This window comes from Dromiciops gliroides, chromosome 4 (assembly GCF_019393635.1).
Source record: "Dromiciops gliroides isolate mDroGli1 chromosome 4, mDroGli1.pri, whole genome shotgun sequence".
Classification (NCBI taxonomy): Eukaryota; Metazoa; Chordata; class Mammalia; order Microbiotheria; family Microbiotheriidae; genus Dromiciops; species Dromiciops gliroides.
In genome coordinates, this window is record NC_057864.1 from 113,724,492 (window position 1) to 113,742,024 (window position 17,533).

A 17,533-nucleotide genomic window follows, 5' to 3' on the forward strand; every position below is an offset into this window, starting at 1 on the left:
AAATAAAGTAAAAAAACTTTGCTTTGATCTCCATTCAGACTCCATTGGTTCTTTCTCTGGAGGTGGACAGCATTTTTCATCATAGCTTAGTCATTCGTTCATAGTTGATCATTGTACAATATTGCTGTTAATGTGTACACTGTTCTTCTGGTTCTGCTCATTTCACTTTGCATCACAGCATATAAATCTTCCCAGGATTTTCTGAAAGCATCCTGCTTGTCATTTCTTTTAGCACAATAGTATTCTATCATGTTCATATACCTCAACTTGTTCAACCAGTCCCCAGTTGATGGGCATCCCCATAATTTTCAATTCTTTGCCACCACAAAAAGAGCTGCTATAAATATTTTTGTACAAATGGGTCCCCCCTCTCTCTTTTGAGGGGAGGATCTGCTTGGGATACAGATTTAATGGTATTGTTGGGTCAAAGGGTATGCACAGTTTTATAACCCTGTGTAGTTTTAAATTGTTCTCCAGAATTATTAGATCAGTTCACTTTTAGTGTCCCAATTTGCCCACACTTTCTTCAGCATTTGTCACTTTCCTTTTCTGTCATGTTAACAAATCTGATAGGTGTGAGGTGGTACCTCATAGTTGTTTTAATATGCATTTCTTTAATCAATAGTGGTTTAGAGCATTTTTTTCATATAGTTATAGATAATTTTGATTTCTTCCAAAAATTGTCTGTTTATATCCTTTGACCACTTAGCAATTGGGGAATGACTTGTCTTCTTATAAATTTGACTCAGTATCCTATATATTTGAGAAATAAGGCCTTTATCAGAGAAATTTGCTGAGAATTTTTTCTCAGTTATGATTACTATGTATTTCCCTCCATTCTTTTACCCCCCTGTTTATCCTTCTGTCTTCTTTTACCCTGTTCCTCCTCAAAAGTGCTTTGCTTCTGACCACTGCCTCCCACAATCTGCTCTGACTTCTATCAGCACTCTACCCTATCCTCTCTTATCCCCTCCCCTTCCTGGTTCCTTGTAAGATAAGATAGATTTCTATACCCTGAGTATGTATGTTATTCCCTCTTTGATCCAATTTTGATGAGAGTAGGTTCAAGTATTGTCCCTCCCCCACCTTTCTGACCATCTTCCCCTACACTGTAAAAGCTTTTTTGCACCTCTTGTATGTGAGATAATTTACTCAGTTCTACCTCTCCCTTCTATTCTTCTCCTGGTGCATCCCTCTTTCTCACCATTTAATTTGATTTTTTTAGATATCCCATCATAGTCATCCCTCTTTCTCACCCCATAATTTAATTTTTTTTAGATATCATCTTATCATAGTCAACTTACATCCATGCCCTCTGTCTATATAGAGCCCTTATAACTGCCCTGACATTGTTAGGAGTTACAAGTATCATCTCATATAGGAATTGTAAGGGGACTAAAATTCTAGCTATATTGTCTAAAATATCTAATGAGTGGTCATCAATAAATTATAAGCTTTAGCAAAAGTTAGACTTTTAAGCATTTATTAAGGAGAATAAGAATTTGGTAAAAAGAGAGAGAAAGACCTAGATTCATCTGTCTATCTTGGGGAGCTACAGTTCTGCTCCATTCTCCATGAGAGTCCTGGTGAAAGACACCAAGAAAGCCAGCCTCACCCCCTCTTCCTCCCACAAGCAAACGTCAATTCCTGATGCCAAAGAAAAGCCGCTTGGTCTTGCCCTCAGAGGCCTTCTCCTCATGGTCGAGCTTTCCTACAGTAAGTCTCCAGCAGGTGGCATCATTCCAATCATTACAGAATGTAAACAGTTTATTAATTTATTAATTCCTTATGATTTCTCTTTCCTGTTTACTTGTTTATGCATCTCTTGAATCTTGCATTTGAAAGTCATATTTTTCTATTAAGGAATGCTTGAAAGTTCTCTATTTCAGTAAATGTCCTCGAAGGACTATACTCAGTTTTGCTGGGTAGTTGATTCTTGTTTGTATTCCTGGCACCTTTGCTCTCTGGAATATCATATTTCAAGCCCTCTAATCCTTTAATGTAGAAACTGCTAAATCTTGTGTGATCCTGACTGTGTCTACATGATACTTGAATTGTTTCTTTCTGGCTGCGTAAAATATTTTCCCTTGTCCTGGGATCTCTGGAATTTGGCTGTAATATTCCTGGGAGTCTTCATTTGGGGATCTCTTTCAGGAAATGATCAGCGATTTATTCATTCATTCATTTATTTATCTATCTATCTATCTATTTATTTATTTTTGGGCAGGGCAACGAGGGTTAAGTGACTTGCCCAGGGTCACATAGCTAGTATGTGTTAAATGTTTGAGGCCAGATTTGAACTCAGGTCTTCCTGAATCCAGGGCCAGTGCTTTATCTGCTGTGCCACCTAGCTGCTCCCAGTAGTTTTTTTTTTTAATAGAAAATTTGACTTTCAAATACAATCCAGTAGAATTTACAATGAGATATTTCATATTTTCTTCTATTTTTTCTTTCTTTTGATTTTGTTTTATTGTTTATTGATTGATGTCTCATGGAGTCATAAGCTTCTACTTGCCCAATTCTAATTTTTAAAGAATTATTTTCTTTGGTAAGATTTTGCATCTGCTTTTCCACTTGGTCAGTTCTACTTTTTAATGAGTTCTTGTCTCCAGTGAATTTTTGTGCCTCTTTTGCCATTTAGCTTATTCTGTTTTTTTTAAGGTGTTATTTTCTTCAGTATTTTTTTATGCCTTCTTTACCAGGCTATTGACTTTTTTCATACTTTTCTTAAATCACTATCAATTCTTTTTCCAGTTTTTCTTCTACCTCTTGAATTTGATTTTTTAATCCTTTTTGAGCCCTTCTAGGAATTTTTTTGGGGGGGGGGTCTGAGGCCAATTTACAGTTTTCTTTGAGTCTTTGCATATAGCAGTTTTGACCTTGTTGTTTTCTTCTGAGTTGTATTTTGCTCTTCCCTGTCACCATAGTAACGTTCTATTGTCAGGTTCTTTTTTCCCCCAGTCTATCCTTTAGGACTTTTACCTTTATGTAAAAGCTGGGTTCTGCTTCCAGGGTAGAGGGGGCACTGTCCTAATTTCCAGGTTTTTTATACTGCTGTTTTTAGAGCTAGTTTTAGAAGTCTGTAAGTTTTCAGCTTTTATCAGGTAGTATGATCTAAGGAGAGATATGGCTACTGCCCTTTTGTCCTGTGCTCTAGTTTGTGATTGAGCAAAAGTACTCTTATCTGCCATGGAACTGTGAGCAGGGTCCCCCCTTCATGCTGTAATGTGCTAGCGCTCCTTCTCGCCCTGGGACTGTGACTTGGAACTGTGTATGGGCAATGCAACAGAGTGTTGAACCTGGTGCTAGTAAAGGGTCCCCTTAATCTCCTTCTGACCGGTTGTCCAATCCCTTTACTTTCTGTTGGCTGAGAGCTCTGGAATCCACCACTGCCATTTCAGTTGTCCCCAAAGTCTGTTGCTGGCTTGCTGGGGTGGAGCCTGCGCTGGATTTCTCTCCACTCTAATCCCAGTGAGACAGACCTTTCTTACTAACCTTCTAAGTTGTCTTGGGTTGGAAAATTGTTTCACTCAGACCTTTTTTTGGTTCTTTGGGTCCAAAATTTATGTTGAGGCATTATTTTAAGGTTATTTAGAGAGGTATTTGGGAGAGCTCAGGAAAATCCCTACCTTTTACTCTGCCATCTGGACTTCACCTCCCCACTTGTCTATTGTTGATGTCTGTCTAATAAACCTGGAGACATAGACACATTTTAAATGCCAGTATTCAAATCAACAAGACATTAAGTATAATAACTAAAAATGATATTATTTAACCACATATATTTACATTTGTGTATATATTTTTGGGAACCAATAAAATAATTCAAGAAATAAATTAATTTTTAAACAAATCATTTTCTGTGTGGAAAATATAGTATAATGAAAAGATCACTAGGTTTTGAATAATAAGATCTGGATTCTTCCACCATTTTGTGTTTCCCATGTGTATGGTTAGAACAAACTATTGTGAGGTAATAGATCTTGCCCCATTTTTCAGGCCATGATGCTACCAGCATGATTCTATTAGCAAACAGGAACATATGTAAGACCTCACACTCTGTAGCAGAGGGCCTTGACCTGCACAGAATTCTGTGAACTTGTTTACAAAATGTTTTTTTAATAATTATTTCACTACACCTGGTGGGTTTTTAAATTCTGTGATTCTGTTGAAAATTATTATCTGTAAAGTATTATATGTTAGTGGTATGTGGTAATATTTAATATTTGTTATTTCTATAGTCTGCTTTATTTTTGAAGCACAGTATTTTCATTTAATTTTCACAGATAAGTAAGGATGATCATCTCCATTTTGCAACTCGAAAAGAACTACGTATTTTGAGTTTTGCAAATTCATTTCCAAGGCTAGAGCCAGAAACAGATAGATACTCCAGTGGTGATTTGAAGAGAGGATTATATAGATAATCTCCAAAGTTCATTCATTTCATTTCGAAAAAGTCTATAATTCTATGAATTATCATCAGTTGGAGGGCAAGCTGGGGTCTTAAAAGTCATTAGGTCTAGAGTAAAAGAGCTGCTGCCAAAGATGTTGCCTTTTTATTACTAGTACCAATATCACGGAAAGAATTTGGTGCTTGGAAAAGAAAAGAAAACATTAAAAAGAGATGACTTACAAAAAGGACAAATGACCCAGATATGTGTGGGGAATAATATTGAAACTGAAGGGCCACTTACTAAGTGTGTGAGCTTGAGTAAATCACCCATTAGATTGCAAGTTCCTTGATGGCAAGGAGTAATTTTGTTTTTCTTCGTATTCTTAGCACTTAGGGTAGTGTCTGCCATGCAGTAGGCACTTAATAAATCTTTCTGACTTGACTTAACTTCTCTAGGCCTTAGTTACCTCATTTGTAAAATAAAGGGTTTGCATTAGGTGGTCTTTTAGGTCTTTTTCCTACTTTCAATGTGATCCTTTGACAATTTTTCTTTGAGGAATCAGTGGCTAAAAGAAAAAAAAGTCTATTCTTCACAGTAGAAAGAAATGTATTGTGGGATTTGTTTTTGAGGGAGAAATAAAGATATAAACAATTTGTTTATTTTTATCTGCGAATACTCATTGTAAGCTAAAAGACTTCAAGATCTATGTTGAAAACAATTTATGGATAATAGGTAGCTAGGGAAATTTGAATCACTATATGATATTGCCAACTTTTAGATATGTTTAGTAATGGGGGTAGGTATAATCTAAATAAGAATACATGAAACTCATCTCATTTTATTCATTAATTTCAGTCTGCTCATTAATTTTGAGTTGATTTTTCTTTCTGGTAGAAATGCTACTGAGCAAAGAAATGGACAAAATGATTAAGTAGTCAAGGAAATGGAAACTAGCTTCATCTTAAAACTAGTTAATCTAGAATTTACTGTATTATAGCACAAGTTGCACTCATTTTCCATATTATATCTTAGGTGAGTCAAGTCCCACTCGTCGAGAAGCAGTGAAGAAACGGACGGCAGAGTATCTAATGCGTGCTGAGCAGCTCTCTAGTTTTTATTTAAAACCACACCTTGCTGATGGAGCATCATCCCAGGTATAGCTTTTATTTCCTTCTGTAAAATTGGATGAAATTGAAGTTTAAATTTATGTTTTGTACCATGTTTACTTTTCTGGAACTTTCTTTAGCTGTTTTTGATCAGTCTTGTTTTACATTTGTGCAAGGGACATTACCAAGTATCCTGTGAAATGATGTCTCTTATTTTCTTTGAGTACAAGATGAAAACAACTCTCTCATCTTTTTATTCCTCTTTCTAAGGGGGACCCATTTAATTTAATTTTAATTTAACTTATTTAGGTCTTCTGGCTTTGCCATTCTACCTAATTTTGCATCATTTGCAAAGTTGAAAAGCAAAATTGATGTATGTGCTTTCAATTCCTTTATCCAAGTTATTAATGACAATAGTGAATATGGATCCTAAGCTGAAATCACATATAAGGCAAAAGATACCTTGCATCTAATTTTATAAAATCATTAGGCTCCTAAAATTGTTTTTCTGTCCATCTCTGTACACATTTATTACTAATCCCTAGTTATGCTTCCTATGCTACATTTCTCTATTGTAAATTTAACTCAACCAGTCTTTTTTGACCAACTTCAGGGTTTATGTTAGATTCTACGTGTTATTAGTGGTAGTACAAAGTCTGACTTACAGCAGATTCTTCACATTTCCTCTCAAACATAGGTTCTAATGGAAACCAAATAGACTGGTAGGGTTGTACTTGATCACAGTAGTAGTGACTAGGACAATAAATCTTATTTCTGGTGGTTTTGAGAGAGCACTTCTTTATCTTTTAGAAGTAGGGTGTCTTAATGACCTGAAAATTGGGGAGGCCCTCTTCAGAGAAGGGAGAGGTAGCAGTTTTATGCATACAGGAAGTAAAGTCAGATTTCATAAAGGAGCAGTGCCATCTTACAGAAAAATGTCCAATCAAATCTGAAACAACATACCACAAATATTGAAGAGTGCAGGATGGTTAGTTCAGGGAAGCTTTCCAGAAGAGCTGAGCTTTGTGTCATCTCTGGAAAGAGTGAAGAGCATGGGTTCATGGAAAAGATAAGGGGGAACTTTCCCAGCCAGGAGGGTAGTACACATAAAGAAAGGCACGGCCACAGCAACAGACTGAAGTGTATACGGGAGACAGAAGATGTTGGGGGCAGTGAGAGATGAATTTAGAGAAGGGTAGAAGAGGGGCAGCAGTAGGATGAGAGTGCCTTTGATGTCACATTGAATTTAGTTTTGTTATGCTAGGACTTGGGGACCTGTATTAGGTTTTTTGGTTTGTTTTTTTGGGCAGGGCAATGAGGGTTAAGTGACTTGCCCAGGGTCACACAGCTAGTAAGTGTCAAGTGTCTGAGGCTGTATTAGAACTCAGGTCCTCCTGAATTCAGGGCCGTGCTTTTATTCACTGCGCCACCTAGCTGCCCCCGTTTTTTTTTTTTGTTTGTTTGTTTGTTTTGTTTTTTTAAAAGGAGAGAACTGACAAGATAACTTTCTTCTATAGTCATAATTTGGTTTTCATTATTTGTTGTTCAGATGTTTTTCAGTTGTGTCCAACTCTCTGGGATCCCATTTGGGATTTTCTTGGCAAAGATACTGGAGTGGTTTGCCATTTCCTTCTCCAGCTCATTTTACGGATGAAGAAACTGAGGCACATAGGGTTAAGTGACTTGCCCAGTGTCACACAGCTAGTAAGTGTCTGAGGCCAGGTTTGAATGAAGGAAGATGCTGACTCCAGACCTGGCACTTTATCCATTGCACCACCCAGTTGCCCAATTTCATTAGACCTACTGCCTAATTTCCTTTTGGACTTATTCTTTTTTCTTTAGGTTTCATGGCCACAATTATTTTCATAAGTGCACAAAATTATATCTTGAGGTCTCTTGTTTATAAAATGAATTTACATGCTCATTGATTTCTAATGACAAAATGTGTTTTTTATTTTCAAAGGAAGTATTATACCCATATTGGTATGAACAGGTTTCATAGAATTGTAAATTTGAGTGCAAGAAGGAACTTAGAGCACTTAGCACTTAGAAAACATCTGAGATAAACTACATTTTATAGGTGACATTCTAACCTCTCTTTGTATTCTTGTAAAGTATAACAGAAATCTATTTTCTTTCCCTCCTACCCCATTAAAAAAAACCACCCCAAACCAAATTCCTTGTTACAAACTTGTGTTGCCAATCTATCTTTGCAAAATAATATACAACTCATTTTGTCCTTTTTTAGTTTGTTAATTTTGTCACACCTCACTTGCAGTTTTTATACTATTGATCCATTGGCATCAATCATTACAGAAGACTTTTAGGCTTTGTCATTATAGGAGCCCTAAAAATCCCCCAATTTCCTACCCACCTAGAGAATTCCAAAAAAGAGAGCAGAAAGGGTGGAAGAGTCTTTCCCCTTTTCTGTTCTATATTAAATGGCCCTGAGAACAGTGGAAGGAGCAGGTTTTAGCTAAAAAGTAAAGGAGTTGTTTGAAGTGAAATTGAAAAGTCATATTGAAAGAGACAGTTGGTTTTGTTTCATCTGAGGTTGATATTGAATGGCCCGGGAAATTATATTAAAAAGGCAACGTCCTAGAAAAAGCCAGAGATAGTTTTTCATGGTATTTTTGGCACAAAAATTCAGAATACATAAAGAATGACAATAAATGAGTTAAATTTTGGGGATAAAAATAGGGTAGTTGTCTGAGATATAAATAAGCTTCTCTCATGCAATTGTGAAGTCTGAATGAAAAATACAATTTATAAAGGGAATTTGTGAATTCCTTGTGTACTTCTCTTATTTATGAATAAGCACTGCAGTAATATTTTTATCAGTGCCTTTTGTTTTTATATCATTTAATTTCTGATTATATTCCTCCTTCCATTTTTTGCCCAGTAAATTTTTTCCTATCAAAGATTAAAAAATGGGGCAGCTAGGTGGCGCAGTGGATAAAGCACTGGGCCTGGATTCAGGAGGACCTGAGTTCAAATCCAGCCTCAGACACTTAACACTTACTAGCTGTGTGACCCTGGGCAAGTCACTTAACCCTCATTGCCCTGCCCCCCCCCCAAGATTAAAACCCCATAATTCCTCTCCTTCACAATGAAGGAAGGGAGGAGCATGTTGTTACCTTTTCTCTGAGGCCAGGTTTGGTCATTGTAAATTACAGTGTTTACTTACACCTGAAGCCTGCTGTCTGTTTGTCTGTAGCTATATTCCCTGCCCCCCCCCCCTTTTCTTCCCCTGCCTCTGCCTATTACAGTATGAGCTCCTTGAGATCAGGCAGTATCTTCCTTTTCTTTTTCTATTCCCAGCTCTTAGCACAGTGCTTTGCTCTTAATAAATGTTTATTTACCCTTTCTGTTCATATTGTTATAATAAATGCCCATTTATTCATTCTTTCTATGCATGTTGCTATAGTTGTATCTATTGTTTTATTATTTTACTGCTGTAGCATTATTTCTGGCTCCCAGTTGTGCTGTCTGTTTGCCTGTATCTCAAGTTAGCCGCTTTCACTTTTTTGGATTAGTAAAATAAAAATTTTTGTTAAGAATAAGAATAGACTTGATTGAGAGTAAAAACATATGAAGTCTTTGGGAAACTGACACATATGTATGAGCTTGAACAATAATTCCTTTCTCTCCCCAAATAAGTTATTATTGAATTAACAAATATTAGCTTTGGGAGAGACCTCTGAGTTGTTCTGCCTCTCATCTTGTTTTTCTTTAGTAAGTTTTATCTATCCTAATAGAATTTTCAGAAGATTCTTCTTTTTTTTTGTGGGGCAATGAGGGTTAAGTGACTTGACCAGGGTCACACAGCTAGTAAGTGTCTAGTGTCTGAGGCCGGATTTGAACTCAGGTCCTCCTGAATCCAGGGCCTGTGCTTTATCCACTGTGCCACCTAGCTGACCCCCATATATCTTTTTTGATTGTTTTTTTCTTCGATCTTTATTTGTGATGTTAACTCACAGAATAATTTTTTTCTTCTGCTTTGCACAATCAATTCTTCCTTACACTTTCTACTTTGTCCTTAAGATATGATTAAAAGATAGGCAGTAGAACTCTTCAATTTCTTATCAGGGGAATTATATTTGGTTCATATTTCTTGATTCTTTCAATTCTCTTCCTCAACAAACTAGTGGCTCCCAGTTACTTCTAGGATCAAATATAAACTTCTCTTTTGTATTTAAAGCTTTTCATAACTATATGCCTTCCTACTTTTTCCTTACATGTGCTCTACAGCCTAGCTTCTTTAACTTTGGGCCATGACCCTATATGGGGTCACATAACTGAATATGGGGGGGCCATGAAAAATTTGGCTACAGTAAAAGGTTATGTATACCTATTTTATATACCTGTATACCCAGGGTCATGCAGAAATTTCTCAGGCAAAAAGGGGTCTCACGTGAGAAAAGTTTAAGAAGCCCTGATCTACAGTGCAGCCAAACTGGCCTGCTAGAAGTCCTGCATGCATGCCACTTCATCTTTCGTCCTTCTGTCTTTACACTGACTATTCTCCATGCCTACGGTACACTTCATCCTCATCTCTGTTTTCTGATTTCTTTCAAGACTCAGTCTAGTACCACATTCTACATGAAGACTTTCCTATTTCCCCAGCAGTTAGTGGTCTCCCTCCCATTATCACCTCATCATTCATGTGGTACATATTATGGTATACTTATATGTATTGTTATATTATACACATACATATCTATCTATCTATATTTATAAATGCTTGTTGATTAAAAAATTATTAGAATTAGGGTTCAGGACTCCTTTCACTGCACCATATCATAAAATACTTCATTATAATTTAGATTTGGAAACATCATAATTCCAGCATTCATTTCCTTTATATACAGTGATTTATTATATGTACCTCCTTCTGTAACATAGGTTAAAATAGAGTAGAATTCCATTGTATTTTTTGAGTGGATGACATGTCTTATTTTTTAGTCTTTGTCATTATTAAGCAAGCTCTCTTGTGGTTCAGTGAAAGGGGTTCTGAGCTGGCAAACCAGGAGACCTGGACTCTAGTGCAGACTTTGCTACCAACTCTGATTTTGGGCACATTACTTAACTTCTCTAGGACTCAAGTTCCTCGTCTTTAAAAATGAGGGAGTTACATTCGAGATAAATTTCCTAAAAATTCTCTAAAATCTTTACAAATCTATGATTCTTTATTCCACTTTAAAAAATTATATTCAATATATATTAAAAACAAGTATAAGGCCCTTTATGATGATATTTCTTATGTTCTTTTTGTTGTTCAGTTCTCTGACCTGGAACTTTGAAAGTACAAAAAAAAATCCCTTGTGATGAGAAGGTAGCATAAACTGTCACTGCTCTCGTTTCTCACAAGTCCCTTGCACATCATGTGAATAACCCCTCCCCCAATCATTCATTCATTTGTTTTTTTATTTTTAATATTCTTCTTTCTGAGTTCTAAATTCTCTCCCTCTCCCACTCATTAAGGAGGCAAGCAATATGATGCCTAATATACCTAATATACATGTGAAGTCAGGCAAAACATATTTATGTATTAGCCATGCTGTCAAAATCCAAGAAAAATAAAGTGAATATAGTAAGAACTTAAGAATTGTTTATTGACTGAATGACCCTAGTCCATTCTCCATATTATTTCCATATTCATCTTTTAAATTTTTTTTTGAGACTCCCCCCCCCCCATCTTGCCCAGACTGAATTACTGTGGCCATTCACAGACCTGATCTAAGCTTTTTGAAGACAATTATTGTGTCTTATCCAGTTTTGTATCAAACATAATGCTTTGTAACCAATAGGTGCTCAGTAAGTATGGATTTGATTGCTATGGTAGTGGGTTTTGCCCTTTGGTGCTGATGCCTGGTGAAGTGTTCGATATTGAAAGCTTCCATATTGACAGTATTTCAGTGGAGCTTCAATTCTATTTAAGTGGGACATTCCTTGCAATGCTTTGGCAATCTGGTGAAAGCTATGGATCTTTTCTCAGAATAATGATTTTAAGTGCACAAAAGAAAATACATATGATTACAAAGGAAACTAATTACGTTGAAATAGTTACCAAAATATTTAAAACCAAAAAAAAAAAAACCCTTTTAAATCTTGACAGTACATAGGTACTGGAGCAACATGCAGGCCAGTTATCTGTTATCCTTTACTTTCACTATCTTACCCTTATTTTACATATGAAGAAGCTGAGGTCCAGAGAAAAGAAAGTACTTTCCTTAGGTTTGGTTAATCAGAACATTTCATTCTCTGACTTCTTAAGGTAATGGTTTATGCATATTCTTTTTATTTTTTTATTGTTTTGCGGGGCACACAGCTAGTAAGTGTCAAGTGGCTGAGGCTGGATTTGAACTCAGGTCCTCCTGAATCCTGGGCCGGTGCTTTATCCACTGTGCCACCTAGCTGCCCTGGTTTATGCATATTCTTGATGAGTTAGCTACAAATTTCTCTTACTAAATACTTAAGAGGGTTTTGTACACTCACTTATTATCCTTTGCAGGATTATTTTAATATTAGAATTAGTAATGAATCACTCTCTTCCTAAGTTTTGTGTAGTCTCATTTTCCAGTTGTGTTCAATTCTTCCATTTGGGGTTTTCTTGGCAAAGATACTAGAGCTTTTTTGTCATTTCCTTCTCCAGCTCATTTTGCAAATGAGGAACTGAGGGAAACAGGGTTAAGCAACTTGCCTAGGATCACACAGCTAACAAGTGTCTGTGGTCAGATTTGAACTCAGGAAGATGAATCTTTCTGACTTCAGGCTTGGCACTCTATTCATTGTACCGCCTAGCCGTCCTCTCTTCCTGAGAGGGGACTCCAAAGGCCTGCTTTATTAAGGAAGGTATTTATGCTAAGCTCCACTACAGGCCTCTAGATGTATGATAGTGGGAGTAGGGCATATGTTTAATTTCCTCCCAAAATAGTTATATTAGTAAATTGTTGTCTATATTTTACCTTTAAATTACTGTTGTGATGTTTGGGGTAAATGTAAGGCTGTGATTGAATATTGGGCCCCTGATCCATTTGTTAGAAAGTTTCATTATAGATGCACACTCCAGAATTGAATTATAGTTTTAGAAACTATATCAACTCATTAATTTTTCTTTTTTAAAATTTTGTTTTCAATGTTATCCTGATTTATTTACTTGCAACTTTTTTTTTTTTGCATTAAGGACAAACAGAAACTTCTCCTTTCATCTTCCCTCTCTCTGATTTATGATAAATTTAGTTTCCTTCAGTCTGGCATTTGCTTCAGCAGGCAGTCTTCCTTCAAGTACCACCCTGATTGATGTATAATCTTTGATATCTTCCATTAGCCTCCAGGATCACTAAGTTCAAGGCCCTCTTGGAACCTAAGGAGCCCTGCCGAGGAACTGAAGGCCTTCAGAGTCCTTGGGGTGATTGACAAGGTAATTCTTCAGTGTCTCTTCGAGAGTTCAGTCATAAATCGACTTCATGCTGACATTCTGTCTTTGAAGCTTTGGATCTTAAGGATATGAAACAAAAGGAGAAAATGACTCAAATGCATCTGCACTTTAAAATAACAAAAGCAGAAGAAAAAAGGCTTTTATCTAAGCAATTCATGTAAGGTCATGCAAAATATATTTGAGCTAACGGAGAAGGTACATGTTTGGTGGCATTCAGAAGAGTAGGACCTTTTAAAAAGTATTGGGTGTTATAGCAAGGAAAAGACAAACCAGTGCATTTTGTGCTTAGGGGTGACTAATAGGGGAACAGTGATTCAGTGCTATTCTGCACTAACAGGCATACTCAGTTTGGTGGTCAAAGAGAAATAAATACCTTTATTTATTTATTTGGGGATTAGAATGGAAAATTCCCCAGAAATCTGATAGTAAATCCAAGTTTGGTTTTACTGTTAACATGCTTTCCCACCACTAAAGCATCTATACACAGGATCTTGGTACATAGGATATTTTCCAAGTGTAATTAAAGAACCAAACAGTATCCTTAACAAATAATTCATTGTTTTTTATGTAATTGATTAAATTGCTTTGTAACCACATGAAACAAAAGGAAATATATTGTTTAATACTGAGGATACTGCCTTTTAGTTTCATGGAGGCTTATTTTTCACCATGAGCTAGAAATTTTAAAGCACCCTGACAGTTAGCAACACTGACATGGTGGAAAGGCTTATGATGCTGTATAGGAACTGAAGATTTTGTAGAACATTGAAGGTAATCTACCTAATGGCAAACAGAAGAAGGCCTTCAGAAAAGGGAGTTGTCTGTTATAGGAACACATTACTGGACATAATGACTTACCAAGTGATTTGTTTTGGATTATTTCATTTAGTAGAATATTGAACTGAGGATCAGGGTTAGTAGTGAATTAATAATCAGTTCTATACAACCTGAATACCAAAAAAAAAAAAAAGACTCTAGTTGGAGTACATCAGGCATGGTGGCTTCTGGTGAAATTTGATATTTCAGCTTACTTCTATTAGACAAAATAATAATATCTTCTATTTGCATAGTGTTTTATGTTTTTCAGAGCTTTTGAACATACGTGTACTCATTTGCTTCTCACAACAACCCCATATATGTTGTAGTTGTTGGATTGATACCTTTCAGAAGGAGAGTGATGTTGCAATATTAACAATTCACATGTAGCACTTCTAAGGATCATTAAGAGCTTTTCTCCCAACAACTTTGTGAGGTAGTTTGTACAATTATTATTTTCCCTGTTTTACAGATGGGGAAACTCAGACTCAGAGAAATTAAGTGACTTGTCCAAGGTCATATACTAGTAAGTGGTAGATCTAGGACTAGATCTAGATAGTAATAAGCATTGCTTAAGTGCCTACTATGTGACCAGGAACCTTGTCTGAGGAATAGCTAGGAGGCCAGTGTCACAGGGCTGAAGAGGAAATTGGTTGGGAGGTGAGTCCAAGGTGGAAGAAGACTGGAGTGCTAGGGCTGAAGCTGGGCCAGGAAGGTCTTTGAATGTCAAACAGAAGATTTTGTGTTGGGCCCCGGAGGTGTTAGGCAGCTGCTGTAGTTTATTGAGTGTGGGTGAAAAGGAGTGATGGGATCAGACCTACATATATATATATATATATATATATATATATATATATTTTTTTTTTTTTAAGTGAGATAATTGGGGTCAAGTGACTTGCCCAGGGTCACACAGATAGTAAGTGTTAAGCGTCTGAGGCCGGATTTGAACTCAGGTACTCCTGACTCCAGGGCTGGTGTTCTATCCACTGCGCCACCTAGCTGCCCCAGCACAAGCAGGAGAATAGCCCAGAAGACCCATGCTATCTCTCTCTCTCTCTCTCTCTCTCTCTCTCTCTCTCTCTCTCTCTCTCTCTTTTTGCGGGGCAATGAGGGTTGAGTGACTTGCCCAGGGTTACACAGCTAGTAAGTGTCAACTGTCCAGACCTATATTTAAAGAGAATTACTTTGGTAGTTGAATTAGCATGGACTGGAGCAGGTAGAGACTTGAAGCAGGCCAGCCCACCAGCAGGCTATTGGGATAGTCCAGGCAGGAGGTGCTGAGGACCAGCACTGGAGGGGTGGCCTTGGCAATAGATTGGACATGGAGGGTGAGAGATAGTGAGGAGTTCAGGGTGATTCCTCAGTTGTGAGTCTGGATCCCAGGTTTTCTCGAAAGTAACTGTATTGCTTTTTTTTTTTTTTTTTTGGTGGGGCAATGGGGGTTAAATGACTTGCCCAGGGTCACACAGCTAGTAAGTGTTAAGTGTCTGAGGTCGGATTTGAACTCAGGTACTCCTGAATCCAGGGCCGGTGCTCTATCCACTGCGGCACCTAGTTGCCCCTGTATTGCTTTTTAAAATGGGAAAGGAGGAGAACTAAGTGGAATCTTTTCTTGCTGAGATAGTGATACCAAGCTATAAAAACTTTTCAGGAATATTTCAGTATTATAACATCCAGCATTACATAGTAAATGTTTTCAACTCCGTTTTTGGAGTCAAAGGGGAAAAAATATTTGCTTGCTAGCCAGCTTAGAGAGTACATTCATTTCAGCAAAGGTAATCTTTAAGCATTGTGGTATAATGGAAATAATGCTAGCCTCTGTCTCTAAGTAGATGTGTGACCTTTGGCAAGTTCCACTATGAGCCCCAGTTTTCTCTTCTGTAAAATGGGACTAATGCCTGCCATCACTTATAGAATGCTGTTATTTTTAATATTAAGTGAGAGAATGTTCATAGAATCCTTTCTCAATTATAAAGTGAGGCATAGCTAGGTATAAATAGTCATGGTTTATTGTTTGGCTCTATTAGATGCATCATGAAGATAGTGCATTCTTGCTTTCCCATAATACCCTGGATTTCCTCATTTTTTTAACATGAATTGAGCTAGAGAATAGAAGGAAATATGATTATAATGTTAAGAGGGAGGATATTTCTGAATGTGTCTACATATATAGAAGTTAACAGTTATATATCATTTATGGTTTATAATCCATAAAATTTACGTGTTTGAGATTAGAGGTGTGGATTAATAGTTTAGAGAATGTTGAGATCTACCATGGCAGCACACTTTGTTGCTTTGCAACACATTCAAAGAGGTTTGAAAATGATTAAAGCATTGGAGCAATGAGGGCAAAATTTGGTTTGATCTTCATAAAGATAACTAGCTTACTTCTGTTCATTAACCATAAACTATGCTCCTAATCTTCCAGATATTTGCTGTTAGAGTTATAGAGGTAGCGTGGTTCCTTGGAAGGAAACACTGCTGGGTTGGGGATGAGGGGAGACCTGGGTTTGAATCCCCTCTCCTAGCTTTATTGGTGTAACTACAGGCAAGCCCTTAGCTAATCCATAGTTTCTTTATTTAAATGTAAATGTACTTACTGTGCAGGTTTGTTGCAAGAACCAAAGGAGATGTTTGTAAAGCACTTTGCAGACCCTAAATCTCTACGTAAATGTCTGTTGCTGTTATTATTGTGATTGTCAAATGATCAGCAAAAAGTTATCAATCATCTGGGAAAAAAATCAAATAAAAAAATATGCCCTAGCAATGGTAAGTAGGGCTTATACTCTTCATAAATGTAGAATAAGTGTTGTTATTTACCTTTTAAATAAAAATTTTTTTTTTGAACTCAACACCAACTAAAATGAGTATTGCCATATATAGTAAAACAAAGAGGGAAGATTGTACATGAATTTGAATTGCCAACCATTTACTGTTTCAAATGACTTGGCATTATTTAATCAAAATCACTTAACTTTCTGTGATATCTACTATACAGAACCCTTTGTGTATCCTATGCAGTGTTGGACTTAATACGTTACCTCTGAAGTTTATATACGTGTTACATAAAATTTAAGGAAATTATCTAGATTAGGAGTAGCTAAAAGATGAAGATGGAGTAGTCACTTTTAGAGGGATTAATGTGGTGTTTTCTGTGGTGCAATCTGAAACATAATTTACTGTACTCAGAGTAGCAAAAACTTAAGTATTTGGACTTTAGATTGTTGTGCTCTGGGTTCAACTGGATTTATCATGCCTTGTCCTGTATCTAAATAATACTCAAAAATATTGGCTGCCATAAACTTTATTCATCATTAACTTTATCTGTAGTTCTTTATCACTTATCCCAACACTGTCTGTATTTGAAACTCCTTGAGGGAAAAAATGTTTTATTTAATCTGTGAATCTTGTACAATGCACAGTGCATACTAGATGTGTAATGAATGTTGGTTAAAAAGACACATATATGCTAGTTGTAAGTTGCTTTTCTGTTCGTATCATGCAATGTTTTTTACTGATTCTTGTAAAGAGACAAAGTTCTTGAGATGGTTCCTGTTCCTTTACATTTCTTCTCATTTCCATTCTCTCATGTAAGATCATATATAAAATTATGTCTATACATATACGTATCATATTTTATATATTCTCTCATGGGAGGCCATATGTGTGTGTATATACACACACAATGCATCATGTATATTATACCTGTGTGTCATAAAATATGTTAAATAGTATTAAACATGTATATATGATACATATTGGTTATGATACATTAT

General features: G+C 36.4%; 1 protein-coding gene across 4 annotated transcripts in view; it reads left to right on the forward strand.

Annotated features, from left to right (window-relative positions):
* RPS6KC1 (ribosomal protein S6 kinase C1) overlaps positions 1-17,533 on the forward strand; it is a 203,709-nt gene that overhangs the window by 94,605 nt on the left and 91,571 nt on the right. For 3 of the 4 annotated variants that reach the window (XM_044003541.1, XM_044003540.1, XM_044003543.1), the window contains 2 exons: positions 5,427-5,548; positions 12,831-12,923. In XM_044003541.1, the coding sequence (XP_043859476.1) occupies positions 5,427-5,548; positions 12,831-12,923 (215 nt within the window). The remainder of the gene's footprint in view (positions 1-5,426; positions 5,549-12,830; positions 12,924-17,533) is intronic. The other variant, XM_044003542.1, reaches the window with a different exon arrangement.